Here is a 26,460-nt window from a genome sequence, read left to right as displayed (position 1 = left end):
TGATAAAAATTGTCTTGTCCTTACACTGCCTTTGTTTAGCCTTTTTTGGTATTTGTTTGGTTATGTACATGAGTGTCTTCTTCCTGTTATGAAAAGAAGCAACCTTTCTAAAAAGGAGTAGAATAAGTTTTGTAGTGAATCATGTAGTATTTTTCATGTCAAATTATTGTATTACCAACCTTCTGCATGGGATGTGCATTCATTGGCAAACTGAAAATATTATTATGAGGGCTGTTATGCCAGATTTTTATAATCTTTGTTCAGACTAAATGCACATCTATTATATTTAGTTTTAATTTTCAGACATTTACATATTGTAGGTGACCATCTACTTAATGCCTGATAGTGTAGTTTGTATATAATAGAATATCAAGTTTATCAAAAAGAAAAGGAGTACTTGTGGCACCTTAGAGACTAACCAATTTATTTGAGCATAAGCTTTCGTGAGCTACAGCTCACTTCATCGGATGCTGTAGCTCACGAAAGCTTATGCTCAAATAAATTGGTTAGTCTCTAAGGTGCCACAAGTACTCCTTTTCTTTTTGCGAATACAGACTAACACAGCTGTTACTCTGAAACCTATCAAGTTTATGGAATGGTACTACTGAAGTGCATGTTACAAGTAAGTGTAGGTGTATATATATTGCTAGATTAGCAGCCAAACATTAACCAAAAATCCAAAGAAACTAAGGATGAAGGCTGGGATTTTCAAAGGAGCCTAGGGGAAATCTCATTGAAATTCACTTGGATTTGGGCACCTAAAAACCAACCTGAAACATTTGTTCACCCTATATAGAAGGGATTCTCTGTAGTGTTGGTAGTTCATAAGAAAAATACAGTGATATTATGAAGACACTAATATCCTAATGTGCACAGTAGTAGCTTTTTCACAGAGTGCTATGAATACCTACATCAGTGCCAAGCAAGCCACCTGAGAATGTGAATGTTCGCCAGAACAAGGGATTCTTCCTTATTCATTATGAACTGTCAAGGTAACTAACATCTGCATGACAACCAGCAGAAAGAGACAGATGAGATATTGGCTGGATGTTTCCCCAAGATATTATTTTCCTCCATAGGGCAATGCTGCAGCCACTGTTCTATTGCACTGCAGTATCTGCAGTGACTAGCATTCCAAGATGGTTGTGCTTGAATGTACAAACCTGTAGCTGCATCTCCTTCTTAAAGGCTTACTTGTTAAATTGCAAACCAGCCAAATAAATTTAACTTGCCCAAACTACTGTAGGGAGTCTAATAAAGTTTTGCTTGGGGTGTGAGCCTCATTTTCTGTCCACTGAAGTCAACGGCAGAAATCCCACAGGATCAAGGCCTTAGGTGTCAGAGGTGTGTGTCTACTGGCCTGTTCCAGCTGACCCCAGTTGGTGTGGCTCAGGCTAAGGGGCTGTTTAATTGTGATGTAGCTGTTTGGGTTTAGTCTGGAACCCAGGCTCTAGGACCCAGTGAGGTGGAAGGGTCCCGGAGTCTTGGGCTGCAGCCCAAGCCTGAATGTCTACAGCCCATTAGCCCCACCCTGCAAGCCTGGGTTAGCTGGCATGGACTGGCCACGGGTTTTTAATTGCTGTGTAGACATACCCAGAAAGTCCTAGATCTTGGAGCTGGAACTAACTGTACTGTTGCAGCTCTAGTTTCTGTGGCTCTTTGACGATTGTTATGGTCCTGATACATCAGTCTCATGCATCTCCCTGCCAAGTAGGTAGTGCTTTGTATTACACCCTTAAGTGTGCTGTGTTAAATGATTGTGGGATATGCTCCACCTTCTATGCACTAACAAGGAACTGGTGGAGGGTGCATGGGGCAAAAAACACTTGGTATTACTTTGCTCTCTGCAAAGGGATGGGCCAGAATCTGTCTCAGAATTAATAAGGCTTGTACTAATTCCCTAATTCAGCTAGAGAAACTGTTCCATAGTATCTAGCAAGAGAACATGGAAGGAACGTATGCTGGCTTCTGGAGGGGGTTATAGAGTGGGAGAGGGAAACTCAAAGAACCAAACTGAGAAATATATGTAATGGACAAAACATACACAAATAAAAGCAAAATCAACTCAATATAAAGGTTTTACTCAATTTGTAAATTAAATAAAACTTTAAAAGGCAAAAATCTTCCTTCACTCAGCTCTTGCACTACAATAATGAAGTTGGGGATTGGCTGGCTCAGGGGATTAGAATAACAATCTGAGATGGAATTTTTCACCTTTAGTAACCACTTCAAACCTGGCCAAAGGCTGCAATGATCCAAAATACTGAGCACCTGGGTGTTGGGCCTATGTGAAATGAGTTAGTTGTCTGTCTTGAAGCAATTGCTAGTGGTCAGATATCTACATCATAAAATCCACATCCACAATCACAGTTGACATTACATGGTCAGTTTCAGCAGAGGGGCACAAGGTTTGAACTGTTCCCTTTAAGTCTAGAAGCTGTCCCTCCAAATCAGGGAAGAGACACATTGGAGGGGCAGTATGAGGAAATTTGCGCTCCCTCTACCTCTACCTCTGTGATGTTGGTTCTGTGGATGAACAGAGCGCTTTGATTTCTAGTGCTGTTAACCGTGCACATTTCATATGCACTTTTAAAAACAAAATATCCCCATAAATCACTATTAGTGAAAAGAAGAACAAATTTGTCCCAAAGAGGTTACTAGAAACCTGGGTAACAAGTAGATGCAGAGGTATACAAAGATTTGTGCGTAAGCAGCAACCTTAGTTATGTCTGCCTTAATGGGCCTCTCAAGTTTCTTTCCATCATTATTTTTATTGCCATCCCCATAGCAGTAATGTGGAAATATATTACGGTCTCAAAGGATACTTGACCATCCCTGCAGCCAGACTGTGCTCTTGGAAGTCAAAGAGACTTGTTCTCGTAACATATTAGGGTAAAATTTTCAAAAGTGCTTCAGTCCCATTTTCAATATCTTAGGGTTTAGGGCCAGATTTACAAAGATATGTAGGCACCTAAAGAGACAGATAGGGGGCTAATCGGATTTTGAAAAGTGCCCATTGGGATTTAGATGCCTGAATGCTTTTGGAAATCCCACAAAGCATTTATCGACATCTTTAGGTGTCTACATACCTTTACAAATCTGGGCCTAAATCAGTTTTGAAAATGGGACTTAGCCTCCTAAACCACTTAGATGTTTTTGAAAATGTTACCCTTCAGGAGTATTGCCAATCCCAAGCATTCAAAAATCATGAGTCCCACCCAGAAAATCCTGAGGTTGTCTTAAAAATCATGAGATTAAAAATAATTTGGAGGTCTTGCTGAGATTCTCATGTAATCATATGAATCCGGGAGACAGGGCATTAAAAGATATCTAGTATTGTGCAATGCCTGATTAATATAATGGGATCTGGCAACACTTTGTAGATGCTTTTGGAAATCTCATCCAGTCCTTCTGGGGCTCTTCATAAAGGGGACCTGAGTGGCCCTGTGACAACATTTTACAATATACAACATAAACTCCATTATGCGGTGCTAGGGCTTTGGGCTCATCTGGGTTAGTGGGGAAAGGATTGTGTCCTTACATTCTGCCTTACCATCCCAAAGATAGGGAAAAATCATTGAGTCCTATTCCTCCCCTTATGAGGACATGCTCTGGGCCAGACAAAATCTGGATCCTAGGCTCTAGTCCCAGGCTTGTGAAAGAACATAACGATAGCTTTTATTTATTGAAAAAAACCCACACACTTCTATTGCTTAAAGAAAGAGTAAATAGCACGTAAAGTGTCTATCCCATTGCGGAACAATAACTTGGAGAATTGCATTTACTGGGAAGAAGGCAACAGGGATGGATCACTGGATGATTGCCTGTTCTGTTCATTCCCTTCGGGGCACCTGGCGTGGGCCACTGTCGGAAAACAGGATACTGGGCTAGATGGACCTTTGGTTTGACCCAGTATGGCTGCTCTTATGTACTAACATTAGTAAATGTCTCTCAAGTTGTAATAACCACTATGATTAAAATGTTAGCATGAGCCAAAGTAGCAGAGAGAGAAACTGAGATTGGGAGCTAAATATGGTACAAAGAAGAATGTGCTTCTGCACAGTAGCTTATTTCCAATACCATTTTGCACACCTGCTTTTTGATAGGCTTTGTTTTTGTAATAAAATAATCATGCCAATGACAACGCAACAGGCATTTGATTGTTTCCTGGTTCAGTTCTGGAAACTAAGCTGAACCTCAGCAGCAGTTTCTCACATGCTCTTGTGCTCTCTTGATTTGAAATCATCAGCTGTTTGATGCTCTATTGTGCTCCCAGCCTTATTTATTGCTAAGGATGCACACAGCATATTGTGTGTAAGTTCAGAAAATGAGATCTTCCAGTGAAATGTCAACCCCTGTTAACATGAAGTGATGCACTCTTTGAATTTAAGTGCGAGTGATGTTGCTAAGCAAAGGAAGCTAGTGATGACTAAAGCAGGCAAGGTGCAAAAGGAGGAGAAACCGTTTACACAATAGACTGAGTATATTGTTAAAATCACAGAACGACAGAAGGAATTAATTTCTCTTTAACTTTGCTAGATAAATTTTAGCACTAAGCTAAATGGTATCAATCTTTTGGGGCAAAATACTCCCTGAGTTGTCCTGGGAAAGAGAGGGAAAAAAGGCTCAGAAACAGGGCTGTGCACCACACGTCAGTGAAGGAACAACACAAGAGACAATGCCACCATAGCATTGACTTGAGCCTCAGGAAATATATCTGACTATGCATTATGGCCCCAAATGGGTCTGGGTAGGCAATTATGGGGCATACGCAGGCCTCTAGTTTCCCTGTATACATGCTGTGATCAATGGCAGGTGGAGAAACTGGGAGGAAAGGGGAAAAAACATTCTTGCTTTTGGGAGCAACAATAAGGAGCATTTCTGAGCTCACTGTCTAAGTGCCCTGTCACTGTTTTACTGTGTTCTGGAAGGCTGGGTTCTCTGCTCATCTGCTACCATTCTGCTCCCTTAGTTGGTGAGCCCTGATTGAGCACCTTCTTGGAGTTGAACTCTCGGCAGTGGAGCTTACTGCATATATTCCAGGAGTTGCTTGGCACCTTGCAGGATCAGAGCCTGCCTCATTTAGGAGAGAGTTTGCCCTTGAGCATGTATATTGTTGTATATGGCCATGAATATTTTGGACATACCTTCTAATCAGTGATTCTCTGCAGAGCTCTGCTTTGGAACTTATATTTAAATCATCAGCTATGCAAGAATGCACCACAGTTTTCAGCTTAACACATTTCGTTAGAATGAAAAATAGAGTCAACAGTTAGTGGTTGTGAAATGCTGACTGAGGTGTCTGAATTATCTTTACTCTGCTTATACCCCATATAAATAGGCCATTTATTCCAGGTTTAGGTTTACATTTATTAGAAATTACCCTGAGCTAAAACCTGGGTCTTAACTTCTTGCCTTTACTTTTATGGTTTATCTCTGTAGTGGATCAATTAAAAACACTAGATCCAAACAGCCACTAAAGTTTTGGGGGCTGAAATCTTGATCTGAGTTTTACTTTTCAGGCTCCTCTCCAATCCTTACATAATGTGATACATGGCTGTGATAAATAGGAAAGGAAAGTCATTGCAAAACATGATAGGTCTTTGGTTCCCAACCTTTCTGGGCAACTGTTTTCCAGACTAAGGGCTGAATTATGCTTGCTCTAGTCTTGGTCCAGGGATTGATATGATGATCCTGGTCTGCTTTCAGATACAAAGGCACAACTTGTAAAGTTCCAACAAACAGACCTTCACAGCAGCCTGCTCGGAGATCATCCCCACATGCATCACACCAGGATCCAAGCTGTTGCATTTCCTCTGTGGGCCAGCATTGGATCAGCAATGGGGTGTAGGAGTCCCGCAGTGGTAAACTGAGGGTTAAAGAGCAGCTCTGGCCCAGAAGGCCCTGCCCACTCACACTTACTGGGCATACTCACATTCGAGGCAGAGCTCAAAAGAGAGCAGCTCTGTTCAGTCTGGGGGACAGAGCAGAGGAGCAGTCATGTGCTGCAAGCTCCCACAGAGAAGCCACCGGGCTTCTATGCATCTGAGATCCGACCCCACTGCCAAGCCACCACAGACCCTTCACTACATGGAAGCAGGGAACGACGGGCCATGGCTGATAGAGGAAGACCCTCCAGAGTGCCATCAGAAAGAACTCCAGGGGGAATCCAGAAACTGACCAGTGGAGTGGATAAAAGAAACGAAGCCAGAGTAGCAAGTGGCCCAGGGAACAGGCATAAGGGCGCTTGCCCAGGCCACCTATTTGAACTATTAGTCAAAGGGCTCTGGGTTGGAACCTGCTGGAGTAGGGAGAGCCATGAGCTCTGGCCGCTGGGCGACATGGCCACAACTCTGGCCACTGGGCAGTACTCCTGGGTTCAGACCTCAGCTCCCCGATATGTGGTGGAGAATGCAGGCAATGACCAGGGTCTGTTAAAAGGACAGTGGGTAACAGTTAACCTGACACAAGAGAAGCCATGGACACAAAAAAGTTACTGAAATGGATGATGGAGAGGCAACAACAGCAAGGCCAGCTGCTATAAGAGATCACGATCCAGCAGCAACAAGTGGCCCAGCAGCAGCAGCAACAGCTACTCCAGGAACTGGCAACACAGCATCAGGCACAACAAGAGCACCTGATTCAGCAGGTGGTGGAATGCTTGCATAATGGAGAACTATGTGGTGTCAGTGAGGCTGGACTGTCGGCCACCAAAGATGGGGACCCCAGAACCAGAACGCTTTCCCCTAGTGAGGGCCATGATAGGAGGGGAAGTCGATGGTGGCTGAACCAGCTGTCCCCTTTGGGTTGCTTCTGCCCTGAGGATGGGACCCAGAAGCGGAGGCGGAAGGGACCGGGGTAGCCTAGGCAGGTGATATGCCTCACCGGGAGGCCCCGTGGCCTCAAGTGAACCAGCTGACCGCGACCCCAAAGCGAAGCTACTTTAAGTGTGGGCAGAAAAGGCATTTTAGGTGGGATTGCCTCTTTATGGACTGTGGCTACAGGCAGGCATGGACAGCAGACACCAGAGCCTGTAAGAGGGATCTGGCTTAGATGCTGCTGCTGGTATGGGTCAATGGAGCTGAAGTGATTGACCTGGTAAACTATGGGTGTAACCAAACCACTGTATGGGCAAGCTTGGTAGAATCCCCCAACATGTCAGGTGCTCCGATCTACCTCCAGTGCATCCACAGGGATGTGTGACTCTGCCCTTCAACAAAAGTGCAGCTGAGGGTAGGAGGCTAAATGGAGACTTGTCAAGTCAGCCTAGCAGTCACACTGGTCTACCCAGTCATATTAGGGCAGGACTGTAAGTGATTTGGGGAGCTCCTCAAGCAGTAGAGCGGGACACTCACAAAAACCAACCCAGATCAAAAAATGAGCGGGCTTATGGGCCACAACACAGTGGAAGACAGTGCCATCCAGGAACACCAATCCAGCAAGCACCCAAGGCAGTAAACCACAATTGGCTACCGAACATGAAGACTTTGTATGGGAACAATAGGAGAGCCAGATGCTGAGCTGCACCTGGGAGCGAGTAGCTGTCTCCAATGGGGAGTTGGGTGAAACCCAATGGGCAAAGTAGTGACCCCACTTTGCACTTCAGAATGAGTGGCTTTGCTGGGTGATGAGAGGCCCCCAGACGCAAAAATATGGTGACAACTGCTGGTAGCCAGGAAGTTCTGCCAGAACCTGCTACACCTAGCCCACTTGGTGCCAGGGCCTGGGAACTTAAGGAGAGAAAGGACACTGGAAAGAGTGGTCCTTAGATTCTTCTGGATGGGCATCCACAAAGAGATGTGCAACTTCTGTGCCTCATGCTCCAAAGGGATGCCAAAGGCCCTCTGTTTCTGCTCCCAGTGATGGGCATGCCCTTCGAATGGGTAGGAATGGATTTAGTGGGTCCGCTTGAGAAGAGCACATCAGGGTACCATTATATACTAACGCTAGCAGACTATGCAATGGAGTCCCTTGAAGCCATCCCTCTATGCAGGATGAAGGCACCCGTCCTAGCAAAGGAACTTATGAAGGTCTTCGTGAGGGTCGGAATACTGAGGGAAATATTGACTGATAGGAATCCAATGTCTCATCCAAATTGAGGCAGGAACTGTGCAAACTGCTGAGGATCAAATCCCTGAAGACCTCTGTCTATCATGCACAGATGGATGGGCTGGTGGATTGGTTCAATGAGACCCTGAAAGTCATGCTGAGGAAATTTGTCAATACAGACCCTCAGCACTGGGACCGACTGCTGCCATCATTGCTATTTGCAATATGGGAGGTGTAAGGGCACCTACCCCTAGGTCACATATTTGAACTATTATTAGTAGGGCCCTGGGTTTGAACCCACTGGAGTAGCGAGGGCCCAGATTCCCCTACCCCTGGCCAATGGACTCTGGCCTCTGGGCACACAGCCAACAGACAGGCCACCAACACTAGGTGATACTGCTGGGTTGGGACCTCAACTCTCTGAGAGCGTCTCAAAGGCACAGACAACTTCAGTGGGAGGAAAAGAGCAAATGAGGCCCCTTGCCAGCAACATTTCTCTGTAGAAGGCAGCTGAAATGGTGTGTGCTCTGGGCACAGTGAGGGAGCTGCTAAAAATGGCAGTGGACCTGAACATACAGAAAGGGATTATGTCTGTGCAGTTCTGAGGCATGGCTTTGGCCCAGTCCATCACATTCCCCACAATTACTGGGAGGATCTGCCAGTTACAGCTGTCCTAAAGGTGAATGTGATTGTCCAGTGCACACAGAGGCATTATTCTGAGTCCTGCTTCTTGCAGACATACTACTTCCAGTCACTGCAGCTCAGGCAGTGCACTCTCTTAACTCATACTATATGGTCCTGGGGCCGGTTTTGTTCAATATCTTCATAAATGATCTGGAGGATGGTGTGGATTGCACTCTCAGCAAATTTGCGGATAATACTAAACTGGGAGGAGTGGTAGATACGCTGGAGGGGAGGGATAGGATACAGAAGGACCTAGACAAATTGGAGGATTGGGCCAAAAGAAATATGATGAGGTTCAATAAGGATAAGTGCAGGGTCCTGCACTTAGGATGGAAGAATCCAATGCACCGCTACAGACTAGGGACCGAATGGCTAGGCAGCAGTTCTGCGGAAAAGGACCTAGGGGTGACAGTGGACGAGAAGCTGGATATGAGTCAGCAGTGTGCCCTTGTTGCCAAGAAGGCCAATGGCATTTTGGGATGTATAAGTAGGGGCATAGTGAGCAGATCGAGGGACGTGATCGTTCCCCTCTATTCGACATTGGTGAGGCCTCATCTGGAGTACTGTGTCCAGTTTTGGGCCCCAAACTACAAGAAGGATGTGGATAAATTGGAGAGAGTCTAGCGAAGGGCAACAAAGATGATTAGAGGTCTAGAACACATGACTTATGAGGAGAGGCTGAGGGAGCTGGGATTGTTTAGTCTGCAGAAGAGAAGAATGAGGGGGGATTTGATAGCTGCTTTCAACTACCTGAAAGGGGGTTCCAAAGAGGATGGCTCTAGACTGTTCTCAATGGTAGCAGATGACAGAACAGGAGTAATGGTCTCAAGTTGCAGTGGGGGAGGTTTAGATTGGATATTAGGAAAAACTTTTTCACTAAGAGGGTGGTGAAACACTGGAATGCGTTACCTAGGGAGGTGGTAGAATCTCCTTCCTTAGAGGTTTTTAAGGTCAGGCTTGACAAAGCCCTGGCTGGGATGATTTAACTGGGAATTGGTCCTGCTTCGAGCAGGGGGTTGGACTAGATGACCTTCAGGGGTCCCTTCCAACCCTGATATTCTATGATTCTATGGCTCTGTCCCTAGGTCTGATAGTTAATTCCTAAGCTTTCAGCTGTGCCAGGCAGTGCCTGTACCACTCATTCAGCTGTGTGTGCTCTAACCTGCAAGGAGACTTGATCTGCTCTAGTTGTGCATGGGAGGCAAATGGTGGTGAACAGGAGTGCAATGGAGGACTATAATTAGGGTAAAGAGAGAGGTGCATAGCTGTGGCTGGGAACCCCGGGCTTAGCATGCATCAGGGTCCTACAGTTGAAACAGTGCTCAGCCAGTACATGTATATTCCATAGACATTAACCAGAGCAAATGCTACATTATCTCCTGAATATAGAATTGGGATTCTGTATATTTTATGCCTCTGAAGAGGAAAAAAGGGAAGGACTTTATCCCTTACCCACAAAACTGTTTTAAATATTATTGTTAAATAAATCTGTATTCTACAGTCCAGGAGGAAATTTAAGGGGAGGGGGACGATAAATGACAAAACTACATGTCACAATTATAACTCTGGGTGATTTTGTTGTTGGTTGTTTGGGGTTTTTTGTACGTGTAACACCGTCTGGTTGAATGTCTCCGAGTAGTCCTGGTTGGGATTTAAAAATCTGACAGTAGAAAGAATGACCCTTCTAAAAATCATGGATTTTAAAGCTATTCTTTTAACCAGATCCTTCCTATATGACTTTAAGAATGTGGCAGAGAGCAAAGCATAGCTGGCATTTACAATAAAAAATGTGCCTTCCATAATTTTATTAACATGAAAGAAGATTTTCTTTCCATTTCTCTAATCTAGTTTGAAAAGCATATTATTCCAAGGGGGGAGGGGGAGAAGAGAGAGCGGCTAGCACACAGCTTCAGCAACAACCCAACGCTAAACAAATGAACCGGAAATAATGGGAAGTTCACATGTGAGTTGAATTACTACCTGGGCCTGTAAGAGAAAATTGTTCTGCAGAAATTATTTGAATTGCATTTTATATGAAATATTTGTGGCAGCTCCATTATAAATATTGTTGGTTATCAAATAAGAAATCTACAAGAGCAGTTATTTTGGTGAAAATGTATAAAATTACATTTAACACTAATACAACATTAAGCAACAGAAGTCTAAATGCACAAAGGTGAAACATGCAGGTGAGTAGTTACACAGATGCTTCAGAGGCTAAGGGGAAGCTAAGGATCACAATAGCTCAGGGACTGAACAGAGGGAAGTTCAAGCAGCAGAATGGATAAAAGACTCTGGAGAAAGAATTTGAGAAGGTGGATCAGAAATGTGGCATGTTGCAGACTCAGTTAACAGGGGGGAAGGAGAATACCAAGTTTGTACTTATTCTTTTAGAGGAAAAAGGAAAAAGAAGCAAAACTGAGCAGAGCAGGTTGGAGGAGAAGAAGGAAAACATTCTGCTTTGAGGCTGGTTACTTTCCAGGCAAAATACAGCCTATGCATAGGTCCTTGTATTTTACTCTGTCACATGGTGTCTTTTCAGGAGAATAAACAGTTTATTTGTAGTTGTACAACAGACATATTAATATTCAGTCATGGCTGTGAGTTAATATATAGAATCCTTCAAACAAATATTGATTTCCCTCTAATTTCTATGAACTTAACAATTAATACATAACTACAAGAGTTTTAAATGGCAAAAGTATAAGTGAGGATTTTTTTAACAGTTTTCACCCACTTCCTTGAATAACAGCTGCATGTTTCCAGATGCGTTGATTCAGAGTCAGTTCTTATACTGCCCCAGGGCACAATGTATGCCCATGGTAATTTTAAGGAAGAAGTCTATTTAAGTAGTGGTCTTATTTAAATTATAAAATAACCCAAAGAGGGCTGAATAGACGCATGAGTGTGCATGGTTGTGATGCTTTTTTTTACATGATAGCTGTTTGCTGGAGAGTGAGAATGAATAATGGCATCCTCACATTCAATAAATGGTCTTGTTCAATGTAATCCGAGCAAGATCAGTTGACTTCAGTGATAAAAATAAGTCTGTTAGTTTTTACTAGCTGAACAGCTCCAGCACAGCTAAGGGTATGTTTATACAGAAAATCATAGAATAATAGGGTTGAAAGAGACCTCAGGAGATCATCTAGTCCAACCCCCTGCTCAAAGCAGGACCAATCCCCAATTTTTGCCCCAGATCCCAAATGGCCCCCTCAACGATTGAACTCACAACCCTGGGTTTAGCAGGCCAATGCTCAAACCACTGAGCTATCCAAATGAATGTGATTGTAGTGCAGGTAGGCATACCCACACTAGCTTTAATCTAGCTATCAGAGGTAACAATAGTAGTGAATACATGGTGGAGTGGACATCAGTGTGGGCTAGTAACTTACAAGACAGCATGCTGACACACTCTCTGCCCCCCAAAACGTACGGTCTCTCCCCCCACATATACACCACATGCTCCCTGTCACACTCCACCCCATCCCCCCATTTGAAAAGCATGCTGCAGCCACTTGCACACTGGGATAGCTACCACAATGCACTGCTCTCTGTGGCGTTGCAAGAGCTGCTAATGTGGCCACACCACTGCACTTGCAGCTGACAGTGTAAACACACGGCAGCGCTTTCCCTGCTGCTGTCTCCGAAGGCTGGTTTAACTCCCAGCGCTCTACATCTGCAAGTATAGCCAAGCCCTTAGTCTGGAGAAGAGAAGACTGAGAGGGGGACATGATACGTCTTCAAGTACATAAAAGGTTATTATGAAGGGGAGGGTGATAAATTGTTCTCCTTAACCACTGAGGACAGGACGAGAAGTAGTGGTTTTAAATTGCAGCAAGGGAGGTTGAAGGTAGACATTAGGAAAAATTTCCTGTCAAGGTAGTTAAGCACTGGAACAAATTGCCTAGGGAGGTTGTGGAATTTCCATCATTGGAGGTTTTTAAGAACAGGTTAGACAAACAGGGCTGGTCAGGGATGGTCTAGATAATACTTAGTCCTGCTGGGGACTGGACTAGCTGACCTAGTTATGTCCCTTCCAGTTCTACATTTCTATGATTCTGTGATTCACAGGAATCTCTGTCTAGGTTACACCAGGCTCCCTGGGCTGCTCCGGGGCCCACATTACTGCCCGGAATCTCCTTAATGCTGTGTGCTGTGGCCTTACCCTTAGCATGTCCCTCCAGACCCTTACACCAGATCTTGTGAGGGAGTCCTCAGAGGGAACGCTTATGGCTGTCTCCATTATGCCTGAGCTGTGGGAATCCTCCTCTGGCCTGATATGGAGCTTTTAGGGCCCATTTCATTTTACACGGTATAAAAGGGCGCAAAAGAGGATGTCATCCATTATGCCTTTCAGATTGATAAGTCCTCCATACACCATGGCTATGGTGATGGATTTTCTTCCCTACCCAACATGTCACAGCCTCTTAGGAACCATAATGGAGTAGTTATTGTTTAAGTGACTTGCCCAAGGTCAGAAAGCAAGTCAGTGGCACTAGCTGGACTTGAACCCAGATCTGACTTTTAGTGCTTTGTTTTAAATACCAGACCACACCATTGCATGATTCTGAAGATTAACTTGGAAGCTAACTAAATACTTTGGTTTTCCCCAGCTGACATTTTTGTTTACTCTCAGGTGTATGGGCCATTATCAGCTGTAGTGAGGCCCATCAAAGGCTATTTCTGTTCCAAGTGAATCACTATATTACAGAGCCATAATGTAATGTTTCTTCTGTAACTGATAACTCCTGCATAAGAGTTGAAGTGTTACATCTACAATCACCCCAGTGCACACTATATGAATCGGTCCCTGCAGTCCCATTGAGTTCCATGGCAAAATTCCCATGCATTTCAAAGAGCAGGATTTGGCCCTTATGTGTCTTTAATTTTTTTCTCCCAAAACTTTAAAATAATCGGGTGTGCAGTGTTCAAATGCTAACAAAGTGCATACTGACCACAGATAAGAGACAGCCTGCATTTGCAAGAGAACTTTCTTCCTGCATGATACAAATAATAAAGGCACAACTCCTCAGTTCTGCTCAGGCAAGACCCATTGGCTTCAGAGGGAGTTTGTAAAGACTTTTTAAAAGCTGAATGAGGAACTCAGGAGTTGGCCCAGTGATAGAAGTTTATGAATGAGCCAGCAAATCGGATTCACATAGAATCAGTTTTATTGCCAGGTAAGAAATTCATATTAATATAGTGAATACATATGTTTACAAATAAACATTCTTAAAAAACAAACAAACATTTTATCATAGGAAGTATTATTGGTATCATAAACTCTGTAGTTGTTAACAAGTATTAACACGGGTTTACTTACCGAACATACAGTTACTAAAATATTTCCACATAAAATATGCTCAAGTTACACAAAAATCTGTGTGGATAAGAGTGCAGCTGAAGTGTGTATCTAAAGCATATGGATTAACAGCAACATTCCATAAAGGGTCAAATTAAGTTAGCCAGTTGTGAAGGCAATAAAGGAATGAAGTGAGATACTGGAGAACTTGGAGTGTGTGCAAAGGATTAGTCCATAAGCTTTGTCTACTTCTCATAGGCTTAAAATAGATGATTATACAATTTAGAAGCACACTTATAGAGTGATGCCTATATTGTCAGGATGCAAATCAGTTCTGAGATGGCTGGATAAGTGATCTGTCCTGTTACGTTAGCCTCTTTAAAACTTCTCTGCTCTTGCATCCTTGCAAAAATCTAAGAAGAAATACTGCCTGAATCAGCTGAATACAGTTAAGAAATCCCACTTTTGATTCACTTTACAGCATACGGTTCTCAGACTCATGGAGCCAATCATGTCCTGATACATTATGAAACTAATCTTCAAGAGAATTGACAGCCAGTGACAATATAAATTGTATTGGGATGGTTAGTTTATGACTTGGCCAAATGACTTCTTTTTTGGGAGGGAAGGGATTTTAGTGCATGCTGAAAGTGAAATACAGATTGCACTGCCTGGTGTGTCAGGCTGTTGCCACACAGTCTTAGTCTCACAACAATTATTCACTTCACTGCTGATGTGCACACATTCTACCATTCCAGGACTGCCAGGCTGCTAACTGTGCCAAATTCTGGAGTGGTTTTATTGATATGAAAAATGTATCCAAGTCATCAGAACCACGGTAAGGCGAGACCATGAGTCTGATTTTAAACCCAGACCCTTGTGATGTCTGAGGCTAGTGCAGTAGTCCCCTTTATCAAATAGCCCACCAAGAGGGGGCACACCACTAACAGAAAGCAAACGAGAAAAGACAATATGCCATGTAACATTTAATTGAACTTTGAAGGAGAACTACTGTTCCTAAAAGCAAATACAGAATGAAAGACTATAGGGGATTTTAGGTAGGAAAATTATGGTTTACCATAGGGAATGAGGGGCTAACTAAATATTCCTGACCTTGCAACCACTACACGGAGGTGAAACATGAATTTTCATTCTTGACAACAAAAGAGGGCAGAGAGGCTGAGGGGGGTGGAACCCTTCTAATACTTTAATAAAACATGAGGAAATAAGCTTAAAAGAACACGGGTTTCACTTTTTGAGAAACAAGACTGTCATTGAACAATAGCAATACAGTAAAGGCACCACCCACGCTTATTTATTTTCAGTCCGAAGCAGTTGAATATAGGCAAAACATTCAGGTGAAGAAAAAGTCTTGACAGTCCGCAAAGTGAGAGTTGTTACCTTCTGCCTGGAAAACAGGACTGAGGGGGAGTGGTTTTCTGACCCTGCCCCCGCCTTCCCGCACCCCTCACCCCACATTCTGTCATATGATATGTCTCTTATTTTGGAGGTTCAAAAAACTTTAAAACGAAACCAAAAATAAACTAAAATAAAAGTTTGTTGTGTTTGTTGTTGTCCTTCTGGACTCTCTGCCAGCCAGAAAGTTTCCATATGCTTTTAATTGTAACAGTCTTCGTTGGATTCACATGAAAGAGTCTTTTGTCTTTTTTTTATTTTATTGGGTTGTGGGGTTTTTTTGCGCTTCATATAGTGATGGCATGAAAGTACAATAATGTTAGGGCTGGTACCAAGTTATTTGCACTTGGGTTTTCACAGGTCTAGTGATTATTATTATTAGAATTTATACAAAATTCCTGACCAAAACAATGTATTACAGTATATTGTTCTCTCTCACTGGCTCTCTGTCTCAAGGCAGGAACATAGTGTAAATGGTTTAAGCAGACATAAAGTTTCTCTAGATTGTGCTACTTCTCATCATGGATTTCAGTTTCAAGTAAAAAAAAATTAGTCACAAGGGTTTGTTTTCCAGTGTGAAATACAAATGGTGTTTCTAATTCAACCTTCAGTGTATTGCTGAATGGTATTAACCCACTCCTTGCCTTACAATTGGCTTCATAGCAGGAATGTCCAAGTGGAAGTTCCTTTCTTTCTTGATATCATTTTTTTTTTTGCCTCTTTCAGTTATTTATGTGTGTGTTTTTGTTTTTAAGGGATTTTTTTTCTCAAAAGCAATCTCAAACAGTCACTTCTGTCTTGCTGTTGGTTATGAAATATGGCTGTGGGGGCAGATAGTGCTGGTTCCGAGTTGTCAGTGGGTCACTTGCTGCTGGTTCTCCTGTGCTGTGCTTCCCCTTGTTTGCATATGTCTGCCGTCGGAGGGACTGGACACTGGGGTCCCAGGTTTTGAAGTTGGAGTTGTAAGCTAAGGGGTGTGTGTGCATCTTTGAGACTTTGGATTTCTGCCCATTCTGTCTGGTCGTGCCATTGTCAGGCGTGTACGTTCTGTCTTCCTCTCTGCGCACTGGGTGCAGTGGCAGGCTTCCCTTGGCAGCCAGTTCTGCAAGGTGTCGGCGTTTGGAATAGAAGTCATCATTGACCTTGTCAGCTGTTTGATTTCAAAAAGAGGAGGGAAAAAAAAGAAAGGGTCAGTTGAGTGCAGGAAAATATTAAACATCAATGCAGAGTTTATAGTCCATCATGTATGATTACATCTAGATCAGCTAGAAAAACAAATCTTTCCAGATGGGAATAAAAATCCCTTCTTAACATGGTTTTCGTAGGAAGATTCAATGATCTTTTCCTTAGATCTTTATGGATAGCAGCAGCCCAGGTGTTAGTGGCTTCAATATAATATTTCAACAGATTTAAACTAGCCATGCAAATGTCCACCTATCCCACACATTTTTGAAAATCAAAAGACACCAATTTTTAATTCTCATTATGGGCCTGTGCCAAAGCTCATAGAACTCAGTGCGAGTCTTTCCATTGACTTCAGTGGGCTCTGGATCAAGCTCTAAATATGCCTGGCTCTGCAGGCATCACCCAGGTAGCATTCTCACTGTGTATGTTGTTTGGTATCCCTTTATTTAAAAACAAAAAAAACAAAAAAAAAACCTGTTGTCTTTCCACATCTTTAGACTCTGGACCAAAATTGCCCATCCCACAGAGAGGTAACCTGAAAACTCTCCATGACTAACATTGCAGAATTTACCAGATCATCCTCATGAAGGAAGGGAGTTGGGGAACTGGTAGAGGTGAAGTATCCCAACCCCATGAATCCCAGCGATTCACGAAGGGAAGCCCTAGTCCTGCAGAGGAGGTGTTGTTCACTACGATGATGCTTAGGTAACAGAGCTTTCACAGAGAACCCCTGTAGTAGTACTCACAGAGGGGATCTAGCAGGAATCTATACTGATTCAAACTACAGTACATGAAGTTCCACTTGGATAAGGGATCAGCAAGGATGATGCTGTTTATAGTAGTGGGTGGGTCCTGGCTCTACCTCAGTCCGGCCCTCAAAGTGCCATGGAAGTACATCCTCTCAGAGCTAGAGAGAAGGATCTTTTATGGGATCCCAGGGGCAGAGACACAGTATGGCAGACATGGCATTTCCCTTCTGATCTCCCCCTTCCTAACCTTCCAGATTTACCAGTTTTTCCCCTCCTCCATTTGCAGAGGATGCTCTACCTGTTGCTTTGTAAATGGTGAATTCGATCAGGAGCAGACTGGCCCTGGGGAGCTATCTGTAGTGTTCGTTGTTTGTGCACATAGCAAAACTACAAAACCATTTGTCACAATTCAGCACAAATGGCATACACTGCTCAAGAGAGGCTGCTGTAGGCAGAGATGAGATGCATTTGGTACAGCTGTGCTAGGAAGCAATGGAACCAAATGCTTTGGGTTCCTCACTTTCATGAGCACTAAATTAACTCAAATCCTGTTAAATTCTCTTAGCATCATTCCTAAAAACTGCATGTGGCATACCATTTCATTATAGAGGAATATCAGCAAAATACAAATATTTAGACAGGGTGCTAGTGACAAACTAAGCAAAGGGACTATAGCAAAGCTGTGGTTACAATGAGTAGCATGGATGTTGCAATGTAATGGATACCACCTTTTTTATTTCAATACATAGTCAGAGGCACTTGCCCCCATCATCTTTGAAAACATATCTTTAATGGAGGTTGTTTGGACTCTGCAGAATGTGCTTACTGCCATGAATGGGTACTTTGCAGCGCCATATGTTCCCCTAAAGAGGGCAGGTTTGACTTTGCCAAACCATCCTTTGCACCAGCTCTGGGTGTGCCTTAACAAATTATACCCCCTTTCGTTGAAGCTAAAACCTGCTCGGCCTCTGCAAGTCTCTTAGACACTACTCTTGCTGTAAAGCCCAACATCTGATTCCACCATGTTGCATGCTTTCTCAGCTGCCATGCCATTTTTTTTTTTTGCACCTTTGCTATTGGTACAGGTTCTGTTGTGCTCTATTCCTAAACATCACTAATCCTGAATTTAGCCTAAACAGTATGGAACTTTAATTCAGAAGGTGAAATTTACCCCTGTGCAGAGGGCCAGCATGAAGGCAATCCATCCTCAAAATAGGGCTTCATTAGCACTTAAATGGTGCATCCTGCTTGTGCGGGCCCTCTGCACAGGGGTAGATTTTACCCACAATGGTTGCTGCTCATCATCTCAGGACATTATCTGTGTAATGGCCGTACAATTGGGTTTTCTTTTTAGATTGTAGATTTCATCACTGAAGATGTATTTTCCCTCAGATGAACTGAAATTGCTTAGGAAGCAGAGTATGCTGTAAAATTAGGCTTTACATACCTTACCTATCTCCATCTGTCTCTTTCTTAATTGGCAACTGAATGCTTTCCATAATGTACAGGTGCAGTAAAGAATTTGTCTTCCCTTTTAATTAAAACACAGAATGTAGATAATAGCCTGTTCTAATTTCAATACATGATGTGCCAATGCAATTACTGATAAAGCTGTAATATATTACAAAGAAGGCTTGCTAGAGTTTTCTTCCTTTTACAAATCTGTGATCTAAACAGCCAGGAAATTACATCTACTTTGTTTTTGAATGACTGTTGTCAGTCTAAATATGGATAGTCCTATTTATTGCAGTGTTCATCAGTATTTGTTTGGAAGAAAAAAAAAACCCTGCAGTTTCACACTGATGGGATACTCAGCCCCTCTTATTAGCTTCTCATGAAAACTCGTGCTAGCAAGTATTTATTTGCAAATATGTATTTGCCTGAGCACACCAGCTACATTTGTGTGGCCATACTGGTAGCTTTGAGGTAGCCAGTCAGGGAGCAGGAATCACTACCATATGACTTAGACCTTGTCTATATGAGAAAAGTCCCACCAGTTTAAACAATTTTAAATCAATCTAATTAAACAGGTTCAAACTCCCAATGTAGACACACAACGTCAGTTTATTCCATGTTAAATTTATTTAATTCTCATTTGAAAATTACCAGATTAAGATAAACTGATTAAATATGGGTTAAAGTATGGGTTTGGATCCATTTAGCTAGATCTATGTTGTTAAACTGGGGCAACTTCTGTCACATAGGCAATGTCTTCGGTGATCAATCACAACATAAGTAATCAATTAGGAATAGTAAATGATCCAAGTAATAATCATGACACATAATTTATGAGCAATCTGTTGGCTGAAAATGTTTGTAAAGGCCCTTCACTAAATAATACTTATCAAATTAATAAAATCTGTATCTATTTGTAAATAATGAATGAACTGAAAAAAAAAAAAGACGTTAACGTCATTGAGTGCCAGATTGCAATAGACTTATTCACAATGAATAGTACCTTAACTTCATTAGTACTTCTACTTAAGTCAGTAGTAGGACTTGTGAAGGAACGGGTTTCTAAACTGGAGCAATGGTTATCAGAAATCTGGCCCTGAATAAATAGGTTCTGTGAACAGTTTTCTGAGCTCCAGTTTTAGGTGTAATTCTAGTGGAGTGTTCCAAGGTTAATACTACCCACTTCCAGATCTTCCCTTGGCTAAGTAAGCAATGCCCCAAAGAGCCAACCTTAATTCCTTGATTTCTTTTTCTTCATACTCTCTTTGTTGGCCATATCTTTCATGCTGGAGCACTGCCTGCATTCAGACTTCTGTCAGATACAAGATGTATTACTCAGATCTCTAGATATATTAAGATAAATGTTCTCACACAACAGTAAATTGTGTTACCATTGTAGCCTTAATAGTTCAATTGTTTTTTATAAAACAGGCTCCCATTGTGAAAACTAGAGATGGGGAGAGCAAAGCCTAGAAAGTGCTGTGAATATGAGGTGTCTGGTGGTTTTATTTTGCTCTATACAAGTTATATGTATTCTGTGTAAAATGTGCAGCTATTTTATTGGTTGAGCTCGAAGGCCAAATAAATAAATAAATAGATTCAGCAAATACAGTTCCATTTTATTAAGTATTTCAGCTAACTAAATCAAGTGAGACTTTCTAGAGTTTTACAGAACTAATGGCTGGAAATCTGAGAACCAAGGTAACAACAGTAAAGTTCAATTTGCAAAAGTTAGCCGGTGAGAAGTAAATGGGTGAAATTGGCAGCACTGGGAATGACTGCATTTGATTTGCTTTAGGCTGCTGTGATAGCATGGGAAAGTTGGCATTTGAACCTGTACTAATCAAATCACTCATGGCTGTCCGCTGAGAGATTCCCACATGTGCCTAACACTTTGATTTTGCAAAGAAGCCTTAGGAAGCTGCCAAGCACTCTTGCTTCTTTCTTGGTTTTCTTTCATCAGTGCATGCATCTGAAGATAGCTTCTGCTATTCAGTATGAAAAATTCAAAGGCACCTGAAAATTACTGTTGGTTCAGCTTTTGACAAAATTTAGAGTTGTCACGGATGTTCTTTATGCTGTGAGATCTGCAAAGCTGTAGGACTCTCCCAGTTTATGCTACAGTACCATTTAATTCCTATCCTATTTTGAAAGCTTAAATTCTTTCTCTCATTTCTCAGTTCATTCTGTCATTTATCCCATTTTGAAAGCTTTCTAGAATGTCTTTGAAGGAAGAGATGTGATTGTACTTTCGTTCTTCCCTGCTATGTTAAATACTATGAAATTTCTGTCTATATTAAATCTTCTAGTTCATCCTCTCACTATCAATATGATCAGTGTTGATAGCATCTCTTGATAGTGAAGAAATGCTGAAATGAGGGTGTCTACATATATGGGAAAAATGTGTATTATGTCCTCTTCCTCCCACTCACACTTGAATACCTCAAAAACAGCTGAATAACTTTTGCTCAAACTTTTCCAAAGACTATTCACCTTCAGGCTGAAACCAAACACACAAAATTTCACCCCCAAAGAATTTATTTGAGAAATTTATGAGCAATTAGAAAGAAGAAATTAGAATTAGAGTAGTGTTGGTTGCAAATTGTGTAACAGAACAATTTACCATCAGAAAATGCTGATTCAGCATAATCAAAACACTTTTTCAGGAATGGTTCAGTGTCAAAATTTTCACATTTTGTTTAGACTTCTGTTGTAATAAAATGTAAAAGTAAAAACAATGAAGTTGAGATGAAACATTTTGATATTATTGAAATGAGATGTTTCAATAAAGTTGAATAAAATATTTTTAGAATATTTCATTTTGAGAAATATACCCCGATTTCAACTTTCTGCCCCAATCCAGAAACCAAATTTTGAAATTATAGAATTTCCTGTGGGATGGAAACCAGCTCTAATTACAGAGAAAACTGGAATTCTCTTTACCTGTCAGATGTAGGTATTATTGAACCCATCTTACAGGTAGGAAAATGGAGGCATGGAGTGATTACATAACATGCCCAAGGTAAAGGAGAATCTTGAAACAAGTTAGGGAAACATATTTTCTTCTTACCTCTGTGGCTAATACTAAAATATTGTGTTTCTATAATATTTGTAGAGCAACATAATTTCTTAAAAGCTAATTTAACATCTATAAAATCGCAGATCTTTTTAATTGTAGAGTTTCCACCCTAATACATAAAATGTCTGTGTTTATAAATTTCAAAAGATATTGTGTTCAAATCATATTGGGTTTGCGTTTTTTATTAAAAATCCTTCATATTTATTTCCACTGTGTGTCAAGTGGATCGCATTTTCATTACTTATCATCTGATAAACCTTTGTCACTATTAACAAACATACTACATGTCAGCTTCATTTTGAAAAAGCAAAAATACCAAATCTGATTTTTTTAAATTATACCTAAGGGTTCTTTTTTGTATGGAAACTTATTATCAAGGTTCCTATGCAGTCTCACACATACAGTAGGAGTGTATTTTGTGGAGTGTGAACTTTGTAGCCAATTTTAACAAAAGGGGTTGTCAATATAAATTATTCCAGTGTATGAATATGCCCGTTGGTGATGGATTTTAGCCCTGTCATGAAGCATTAATTTTTGTTGGTGTTGTGTGGTCACTAAAATCTCCCTTATATTTTTGTTTCAGAGTAGCAGCCGTGTTAGTCTGTATCCGCAAAAAGAAAAGGAGTATTTGTGGCACCTTAGAGACTAACAAATTTATTTGAGCATAAGCTTTCATGAGCTGCAGCTCACTTCATCGGATGCATACAGTAGAAAATACAGTGGGGAGATTTTATATATACAGAGAACATGAAACAATGGGTGTTACCATACACACCGTAATGAGAGTGATCAGGTAAGGTGAGCTATTACCAGCAGGAGGCGGGGGGAACTTTTTGTAGTGATAATCAAGATGGACCATTTCCAGCAGTTCAGAAGAACGTGTGAGGAACAGTGGAGGGAGATGGGGAAATAAACAGGGGGAAATAGTTTTACTTTGTGTAATGACACATCCACTCCCACGCTTTATTCAAGCCTAAGTTAATTGTGTCCAGTTTGCAAATTAATTCCAATTCAGCAGTCTCTCATTGGAGTCTGTTCTTGAAGTATTTTTGTTGAAGAATTGCCACTTTTAGGTCTGTAATCGAGTGACCAAAGAGATTGAAGTGTTCTCTGACTGGTTTTTGAATGTTATAATTCTTGATGTCTGATTTGTGTCCATTTATTCTTTTACGTAGAGACTGTCCAGTTTGACCAATGTACATGGCAGAGGGGCATTGCTGGCACATGATGGCATATATCACATTGGTAGATGTGTAGGTGAACTAGCCTCTGATAGTGTGGCTGATGTGATTAGGCCCTATGATGGTGTCCCCTGAATAGATATGTGGACACAGTTGGCAATGGGCTTTGTTGCAAGGATAGGTTCCTGGGTTAGTGTTTTTGTTGTGTGGTGTGTGGCTGCTGATGAGTGTTTGCTTCAGGTTGGGGGGCTGTCTGTAAGCAAGGACTGGCCTGTCTCCCAAGATCTGTGAGAGTGATGGGTTGTCCTTCAGGATAGGTTGTAGATCCTTGATGATGCACCAGAGAGGTTTTAGTTGGGGGCTGAAGGTGTTGCCTAGTGGCTTTCTGTTATTTTCTTTGTTGGGCCTGTCCTGTAGTAGGTAACTTCTGGGTACTCTTCTGGCTCTGGCTCTGCCTAATCACATCAGACTGGGAGCGGATGTGTTATTACACAAAGTAAAACTATTTCCCCGTGTTTATTTCCCCCAGAGGTAGAGGCCAAAAGAGGGCCAGAGCCAGAGGTAGTAGGACCAATGGAAGAGACAGAGGCCGTAGAAGGGCCAGAGGCAGACACAGCAACAAAACAGCGAAACCAGAGTCAGATGCCGAAGGGAGCCAGAGGTGGAGGCAAAAGCAGTAAGACAATGAAGCCAGAGGCAGAGGCCAAAGGAGGGCCAGAGCCAAAGGCAGCTGCGGAAAACCAGCAAGATTTTAATTATTTATTGGGCAGAGGCAGAGGCTGAAGAGAGCCAGAGGGAGAGGTAGCCCAAGTGGAGTACACCCTGACTAATGCGGGCATGAGAAAAGACCACTGCCCCAAGCCTGTCTGAAGGGGGAGGCACGTGGCAGGATGAACTAAGCCCAGAGGCCCCTGCTGGAGGCCTCTTAGCCCTGCATCATCCTGCTCCTGAAAAGAGCAGCAAGAAGTCCTCCAGCCGACTAGAGTGGCTGATGGAGCAGCCAATCCAGAAAGGCCCTATATTAGACAAGCAGCAGAGCAGAGAAGTTCAGTTGCTGGCTGGAGCTCGAAGAGTGAAGACTGGGTGATTGGCTGGCTGAAAGTGCAGCAGTACTGCAGACAGCTAACTGTGGAAAGTTCACCGCAGACAGGACTGAAGCCTAGGGAAGGCTTCTGAAGACGAGGTGCCTGGCTGGCTGGAGAGAGTAGCAGCAGGACCATGAAAAGATCAGTGTGGGCAGGCTGAGTCCAGGACTTGGCCTGACCAGGCGAGGGTACCAAGATGGGCCCTGTTGGTCTTGTTGAAGAGTGAGCTCAGGGAACCCTACTGAAACATCACCAGTTGCAGGTTCCGAGATGGGCCCCGGCTGGGTGGTTGAAGAAGGCAGTGCCTCTGGGAAGAAGCCTAAGAGCTTTGGTCCCATACCAGGTTCATGATAAGAACTTGCGACTGTATATCGTGGAAGTGGGGGACAGTGTAGATGGTTCGGTCGGAGGGCTGAGTCACTGAAGACCCACCAAGAGACCCATCAGCCAGGGGGTGCTCATGAGAGGTGGGTGCCACCTCATTGAAAGAACTAAAAACAAAAGCATGCTCACACCCAACCAACCAAAGGGGGGCCGCCTGCGAGAGGTGGATGCTGCCCCATGAAAAAGACTGTGATTGCAGGCATATCGGCCAGAGAAAAGGGGGCACACCTGAGAGGCGGGTGCTGACCCCATTACAGTATGCATGACAGCCAGACACAATTGTAATCCCCACACTAGAGAAGTACAGGGGCTACTCCTTTCCATACACCAAGGAGGTACTCAAGGAGGACAAGGAGAGAGAGGTCCTTGACCCCGTCTCTTAACACATGCGCTGGCCTTCAGAACCTGCTGGGTGGAGATAGGAGGGTATGCTGCACTCCCTGAAGTACTGCAGCAGTGGTCATGCTGTACCTGGGGTCGTGTGGTTCCTACGTAGCACAGTCAAGCCCTAAGTTGGGTAAGAATGTGAGGCCTATAGGAATAATCCTCCTGTTATATTAAATGGTTAACTCCTCCTGGTTTACTTAAGATGCAGTTATGGTGTAAACTTGTCCTTCTTCTCATTTCAAATCCATGCATGGATTTATGGTGCCTAGGAGTTCATGGACCCTCTGCTATGAGGTGTAAAGGGGAACAAAACAGAGTAAAAATTAATCTCCTAAACCTTTGGAAGGGGGACTGCTCTTCCTATTTTCCAGAGCCTGTCAAAACCCCATCTGGATACCTCTTTGCAGTTGGGGCTTCATAGGTCAGAGATATCACTGGGAAGTCACTCTGTGAAGCACGGTCCCCTGGGTACTTCTGCTAATTTATCTGCTGTGTACTCCCTGTGGAACAATAGGATGTTGATGTGCTGCTAAGGGTGGGAGAGCCAGTGAACTTGCAGCTAATCTTAGATCTGTAGGTTGGAACTTCCTTTACCTTCACATACTTAGATTCTTCAAATTTTGGAGGTTGTACCTCTTTCTTTATCTGCACCCCCAATCCCTTCCCTCTAAAGCTCCCACGGATTATTATCCTTCTGTTCATTTTACCATGGGAGGGTTTGACACTTGGTGGAGTGGGGTTGGAGGGGTAGCCATTTAAATGGTTCACACTTTTCTACTGTGACTCTGTACATTAGACATCACAGCTTAATATGACTGAACTGTTCTTTTTCCAATTTGATTGTTGTACATCTAAATCAGCTTAAAAACTACCTAAATATAGTAGATGCATGAATGCACCTTGGGATAAATGTATTATGGATACAGAGCCATCCCTGCGTCCCTCAAAATCCCATTTTCAGCTGTTAATGCTGTGTATAACTGTGACATGTCAGCAGTGTGTTTGATTGCACAGTGAAAGACATTGACGTTCAAAGCTAGTCTTGTAAATCCCATTTTCCATCTGTTTAAAGTAGGCTTCTTTAAAAAACAACAACAACAAAGAAACCTGCCTCAATAAACACAGACCAAAAAAGGAGGATAAATAGTGTAAAAAATCTGCTGGCAACTCTTAAAGAGGCCAATATTCTTGCATGTTATAGCTCTCCACCTCAAAATGTGCACATCAACAGGGCAGAAGCCTGAAACTGAGAGTCACTGAATATTTCCAAATATATTATAACTGCAACCCAACCATGCTACCCCTAACATTCCAACACCTGATGCTAATCTGTTGCAGAAACACATTCACTATTCAGAGTTTTCTAGCCCTCCCCTTTCTTGAGGGGAGTGGGGGGAAGGGAGAAGGATGAGAGGTGATTTCATATCAAGCGAAAAAATAAAGCATGTACACAGTATATGGATGCTTGTGCAGTCATCTTTGAAAACTGCCTGTTGAGTAT

The 26,460-nt window shown here is 42.5% G+C and overlaps 1 protein-coding gene across 1 annotated transcript in view; it reads right to left on the bottom strand.

Moving 5' to 3' along the window:
• Window positions 1-16,233: 16,233 nt before the first annotated feature.
• Window positions 16,234-26,460, bottom strand: part of SHISA9 (shisa family member 9) — a 244,011-nt gene continuing 233,784 nt past the window's right edge. Inside the window, 1 exon segment of the mRNA XM_077829101.1 lies at window positions 16,234-16,604. Coding sequence (XP_077685227.1) covers window positions 16,234-16,604 — 371 coding nt within the window.

This window comes from Eretmochelys imbricata, chromosome 10 (genome assembly GCF_965152235.1).
Source record: "Eretmochelys imbricata isolate rEreImb1 chromosome 10, rEreImb1.hap1, whole genome shotgun sequence".
NCBI classification, from domain to species: Eukaryota; Metazoa; Chordata; order Testudines; family Cheloniidae; genus Eretmochelys; species Eretmochelys imbricata.
Note: the sequence above shows the minus strand (reverse complement) of the source record. Positions and strands in the feature narration are given on the sequence as shown.